A 6,523-nucleotide genomic window follows, 5' to 3' on the forward strand; every position below is an offset into this window, starting at 1 on the left:
GGCTCTCACCCAAATTCCTCAAGGAACTTGGGGAGCTCAACACCTATCCGGAGCGGCTCCCCCACCTCCTTTAGCCCAGGAGGTGAGTTTCAAGCCGCCCGACAGCTGATTTATGCTGTCGGCACGGCTCTAACGCAGCCCCGGGAGGGAGACTTCAAAGGAAGCCTCCGACGAAGTCGACGTCTCAAACCGGAAGCCCAATGATTACTCTAGTACACGGGTCGGCAACCCGCGGCTCCGGAGCCGCATGCGGCTCTTTGAGCCATCACCTGCGGCTCCGGAGCCTCCTCCGCCATTTGCAGAGAGAGAGACAGAGAGGCAGTTTCGCTTCCCTTCTCTCTCTCTCTCAGGCGGACTTACCTCCTGCAGGGCTCCTGATTGGCCGTGTGCCCGGGTGCCCCACCCCCTGGGAGAAGCGTGGCCAGGGCCTCGTGGCCTTGAAGCCGCCCGGGGAAGCCCCGGGATCCCTGATGGGAGCGGCCCGCTGGAGGCTCCGCTGAACGGGACAGCCCTCCCGCAAGCTGCGGCCCAAGGGAGACCAGCCCCTGCGATCCCCAGCCAGCCCGACCATTGGACCCGCTGGCCAGGAAGGCGCGCCGGAGTCCAGGCTGCCGGGAAGGAAGAAGGAGATTCAGCAAAGGTAGGAGAGGAGAGCTGCCTCCTGGGGCCCAGCGCTGGCGGCGGCTTCCTTGCCATCCTCTTCCTCCTCCCCTTCTTCCTCCTGTTGCCCCCAAGGCGGCTCGGGCGGGCGCCGGGGCAAGAGGGTTGCCTGGGGGGAGCAGCCGGGCTGGTGGAGGGGCTAGCGGGCCGCGTGGGCCCAGCCCCCACCGCGGCTCCATCGAATGAGCGGAGGGCGAGGTCGGGCAGCGCGGAGTCATGGCTGAAACGGCGGCAGTGGTTTTCTCGCCCTTCTCCTCTCCTTCCTCCTGCTGCCTCCAAGGCGGCTCGGGCGGGCGCCGGGAGGAAGAGGGGTGCCTGGGGGGGAGCAGCCGAGCTGGCGGAGGGGCTAGCAGGCCGCGCGGCCCCAGCCCCCACCGCGGCTTCATTGAATGGGCGAAGGGCGAGGCCAAGCAGCGCGGAGTCGCGGCTGGGACGGCAGCAGCGGTTTTCTCGCCCTTCTCCTCTCCTTCCTCCTGCTGCCTCCAAGGCGGCTCGGGCGGGCGCCGGGAGGAAGAGGGGTGCCTGGGGGGGAGCAGCCGAGCTGGCGGAGGGGCTGGCAGGCCACGCAGTACCAGCCCCCACCGTGGCTTAATCGGATGGGCGGAGGGCGAGGTAGGAGAGGAGAGCCGCCTCCTGGGGCCTGGTGCTGGCGGCGGCTTCCTTGCCCTTCTCTTCCTCCTCCCCTTTTTCCTCCTGCTGCCACCAAGGCGGCTCAGGCGGGTGCCGGGGCAAGAAGGGTGCCAGGGGGGAGCAGCTGGGCTGGCAGGGGCCGCGCAGCCACAGCCCCCACCACGGCTCCATCAGATGGCGGAGGGCAAGGCCAGGCAGCGCGGAGTCCCGGCTGGGGCGGAGGCTTCCTCGCCCTCCTCCTCTCCTTCCTCCTGGTGCCTCCCAGGCAGCTCGGGCGGGTGCTGCCTCCACCGCGGCTCCATCGATGGGCAGAGGGCAAGGCAGGGCAGCGTAGAGTACCGGCGAGGGCGGCGGCCGGGCCGGGGGCGGCAGCGGGAAACCCCGACGAAGTTGCAGTGCCGCCGCCAACGCTGCCTCCCGTCCTTCTCCCCCTCCCCGCCCGTTCGGCTGAGGACACGGTGGGGGTGGCGGCCGGGCCGGGGGTGGCGGCGGGGAACCCTGACGATGCAGCAATAGCTGCCACCACCGCCACCGCTGCCTCCCGTCCTGCTCCCCCTCCCCACCCGAGAAAGAGGAAAGAGAAAGAGGAAAGAAAGACAGAAAGAGAGAGGAGAGGGAGAGAAAGTTAGAGGAAAGAGAGAAAAGAAAGAGGAAATTGAGAAAGAGGAAAGAGAAAGAGAGAGAGAGAGAGAGGAAAGAGAGAAAGAGGAAAGAGAGAAAGAAAGAGGAGAGAGGAAAGAGAAAGGGAGAGAAAGAGGGAGAGGAAAGAGAAAGAGAGGGGGAGAGGAAAGAGAAAAAGAGAGGAAAGAGAGGGGGAGAGGAAAGAGAAAGAAAGGGAGAGAAAGAGGGAGAGGAGAGAGAGAAAGAGGGGGAGAGGAAAGAGAAAAAGAGAGGAAAGAGGGAAAGAAAGAGAAAAAAGATTGAGGAAAGAGAGAGGAAAGAGGAGAGAAAGAGAGAGAAAAGAGACAGGAAAGAGAGAAAGAGAGAAATAGGAAAGAGAGAGAGGAAAGAGAGAAAGAGGAAAGAGAGAAAGGAAAGAGAGAGAAAGAGAAAGTGAGAGGGGGAGAGGAAAGAGAAAAAGAGGAAAGAAAAAAGAGAGGAAAGAGAGAGGAAAGAGAAATAGAGGAAAGAGAGAGACAGAGAGACCCTTTTGACATCTAAAATGAAGGTAACAATGCATATATCCTTTTTTACCTTTATTTTATATATACACACACAAACACATACATACATACATACATACATACATACATACATACATACATACATACATACATACATACATACATACATAAAAGGTAAAACAGGATATATGCAGTGTTATCTTCATTTTAGATATCAAAAGGGTTTTGCGGCTCCCAGTGTTTTTTTTTCTGTGGGAAACGAGTCCAAGTGGCTCTTTGAGTGTTTTGGGTTGCCTACCTCTGCTCTAGTATTAAACAGCTTTCAATATAGTCATGTAAATAACAAGTTAATCAATATATCTGATTCATTTTACTAATTAACAATGCTTAATACTAATTAATTGTAATAACTTTAAAATAGTAATATATTACTTATTGGTTATAATTTACTATATATCACAAATACGAAAAAAACAGAAAAAGACAAGTTCATACAAAGAATCATGAAATATAAATACAAGTTATCAATTATCTCTTTAAGTTTCATAATCTTTTCTCATTCTATCGTATTGCTAACCATTGGTAAAATTTTCCCATGTTTTAAAATAAATTATATCTTCTTTCTCTTTCATTTCTAAAGTTAATCTATCCATTTCTGCACATTCAAGTATTTTTGTTATTATAATCTGATCAGATGGTAAATTTTCATTTTTCCAAAATTGGGCAAATGTTATTCTCGCGGCTGTTAACACATGTAATATTAAATACTCATTCAAGCCTAATATTCCTAGCAAACAGAGTTCTGGTTTAAATTCTATCTGTATTTTAATCATCTTTTCTAGCCACATATGAATCTTAAACCAAAATTTCTTAGCATTAGGGCATATCCACCAGAAATGGTAATAAGTGCCTGGTTGTGTTTACATTTCCAACACATATTTGATACATTTTTAAACATTTTCTCTAATCTAACTGGTGTCATGTGCCATCTATAAAACATTTTATATAAATTTTCCTTATATACAGCTGCTTTAGTAAGTTTAATATTTCGGTCCCATAGTTTTTGCCAATCTTCTAAATCTATAGAATAACCAAAATTCTTTGCCCACACTATCATTGTTTCTTTCACTTGTTCTTCTTCCATCTTCCAGTTTAACAAAACTTTATAGAGTTTCTTAATCAAATTTTCATCTGTTTTCAAGAGTATTTCATCTAATGGTGTCTGTTCTTTGTAAAATCCCATTACTTTTACATCTTTTTCATATCTTGTTTGAATTTGCAAATATGACCACCATGTTAAATCAATACCATTTTGTTGAAGATCTTGCCTATCTTTAAGTTTTCCTTCTTTATCTAAAATATCTTTATAGACCACAAGTTTATCATAGTTAATTAAGTTCGGATACGCAAATGCTTCCATTGTTGAAAGCCACTCAGGTATTTTCATATACATTTTATTTTTAATTCTCTCCCACTCTGAGAGTAGTACATTCCTTATAGCGTGAGTTTGAAAGTATTTATGTACTTTATTTTTCTCATACCATAGGAAAGCGTGCCAACCCAGTTGCAAATCATGTCCCTCTAAATAAAGAACTCGTTTATTTCTCAGTGTGATCCATTCTTTAAGCCACAACAAAATAGCGGCTTGGTAGTAGAGTCTCCAGTCTGCGAGCCCAAAGCCCCCTCTGTCTTTTGATTCTTGTAACAGTTTAATTTTAATTCTTGCTTTTTTCCCTTGCCATATAAATCTCATTATTGTTGCATTTAAATCATCAAAAAATTTCTGGCTTAGCTTGACAGGAACCATCTGAAATAAAAATAGCAGTTTAGATAATTCTGTTTTAAGTATTTTATCTGTTGTGCCCTTGTCTCCATCTCCAATAAGTTTAGTTTATGTTTTATTAATTCCATTTGTGTCTTCAGCTTCTTCTTTTGTGGATCATTTTGTAACTCAAGTTCTAAATTCCTAAATTGTCCTTTCAAATTAAGCTGTATTTGTCTCTTTTCTTTATTTTTTTTTAGCAAGGTAAGTTATAGCCAAGCCTCTAAAATACGCTTTCGCGGTGTCCCAAAATTTTGAATAGAGGTTTCTTCTTTCTTATTTATTTTAAAAAATTCCATTTCTTTCGTTACAAACTGTAGAAATTCTTTTTCTTTCAATATTGATTTATTCAATGACCATCTTAATTTTTTCCTGGTTCCTTTCAAAGTCATTTTAATTGGATTATGATCAACCCAAATATTAGGTTCAATTTCCACCTCTTGTATCATAGTCCTTAAATCATATGAAGTCCATATCATATCAATTCTTTCACTATGATTTGTGTGGAACATGAAAATATCTGAAGAGTAAAATCAGTTTGGATAAGACAATGAAGAAATGATATTTGGGCAGAGAAGAAGAATGGATGGATCTCTGATGTTGAAACTGGCATCTCTGATTATAAGAAATATAACTTGAACAGATCCCATGACTATATATACATCTCAGAAAACTACAGGAAAACCACTGGTCATCATATTGGCCTAATGGGTAACCTCTTTGAAGCAGCTACTTTACTGAATCTGTTTAGGTACCTACCTAAAAGGGGAATTTTATGGCTACCGTTCAGTTTGCAATAACTTGAGTTTGATTGAAAAGTGGGCTTACAACTAATATAGGCTCGCATGTAAGATAAAGTATGTATTACCTCAACTTTTCCTGAAAATATTATCTCTGTTTTGTCTTCCAGGTTGTGAAACTTTCTGAAATAGTGACCCTAGCAAAACAAGCCCAAGTAGATGTTAAATTTCAGTTGCCAATTTAGTCCGATATATAGTTACTATCCCTCATCCTTCATCGTTTTTTTTCTTAAATGCTTTTCTTCTCCCCTCCCCAACTTTTATGTATGTCTGCATTTGATGTGTAGTAGTTTTAATGACCACATACAGGTTTCACTTTTCTATTAATAGAATGTTTATTGTAAAAGAATGGCTTGATGCCAATTACTTAGTTACAGATCTTAGTTCCTTAAATTTCCAAATGCAGACTGAGCAGTTCTTAATATATCTGTTGTAAACAAAAACATACAGATTTGGTTTTTTCCAAATATAAGTTTGATGTGAATAGGATTTTCCCTTTGCCTCTCTGATAATTAACCAAGTGATAAGACTGTTGAGAGTAGATTTGAGCAGTTGCAAATGAAGCATTCAACAGCTGTTGAGGAATAATTCAGGAGGCACAAGAATATTATAATATTTTGATTGGCATATACAGATAATGCATTCATTACCTATTGAAGATATTTATATTCTGCAGTACACTGAATAAATGGAGCATCTCACTTACTATTTATGGACGGCGTATCTCTCCAGTTATTGTTTTCTGAAGCAACCACACTTTGAACACAGTAACTTAACCACTACAGGAAATACTGTAACACGTAATTCTTAATTTCTGGTACTTATTTAAAAGTATCATGGAGTTTTCTGTTTGTAAACAAATAAAATTTATTTATCTTAGTGCTGAATAGACATGATATAAAGTAATAAAGTTTTAAAAGCTCAACATTGTTCTTAATCTGATTTTTTCAGCATCCTTTCATTGCAATGAAATTTGCAAGCAGATAATTTATCCAACTATAATGGGATTAGAGCCTCAGTTCTCTGGACCTCCTTTCAGTTGACTTTGAATGCAACAGACACAGTTTTACTTTGGACTTCACCCCGAATGATAAAGTCCTTTGTTTGCAAAAGCAGCACAGACAATTGATGTAATTGATGACACTATAATTTTTACATCACTTTGATCAATATGTATTATCTTTTATGAAAAAGATATAAACATGTAATAATATCAATCACCACCTTTTCAACAATAGCCGTGTTTTCTCCAGTTCTCATTATATTATCTTTGACATATTACAAATGTGTCTTTATGAGAAAGGAATGGAGGAGAAGGAAACATTTCTACAAATTTGTTCAAAATAAGACTATTATTAACCCCTATACGTTTTTTGTAAGAAAACAGTGGAATATGATAAATCATCTTTTGGGATGCCTATACCTTTTGATGTATGGGCATAGAAAAAATATATGTATATTTGCATTACTTCTCACCATTGTACACA

At 43.0% G+C, this 6,523-nt stretch overlaps 1 protein-coding gene across 1 annotated transcript in view; it reads left to right on the forward strand.

The window, feature by feature from the left end:
• Positions 1-5,748, forward strand: part of SUCLA2 (succinate-CoA ligase ADP-forming beta subunit) — a 28,508-nt gene extending 22,760 nt beyond the window's left edge. Inside the window, exon 10 of the mRNA XM_015812341.1 lies at positions 5,147-5,748. Coding sequence (XP_015667827.1) covers positions 5,147-5,221 — 75 coding nt within the window. The 3' untranslated portion in view covers positions 5,222-5,748. The remainder of the gene's footprint in view (positions 1-5,146) is intronic.
• Positions 5,749-6,523: the final 775 nt, after the last annotated feature.

The sequence above is a fragment of the Protobothrops mucrosquamatus genome, unplaced genomic scaffold (genome assembly GCF_001527695.2).
Source record: "Protobothrops mucrosquamatus isolate PMUCROS unplaced genomic scaffold, P.Mucros_1.0 scaffold78, whole genome shotgun sequence".
Lineage (NCBI taxonomy): Eukaryota > Metazoa > Chordata > Lepidosauria > Squamata > Viperidae > Protobothrops > Protobothrops mucrosquamatus.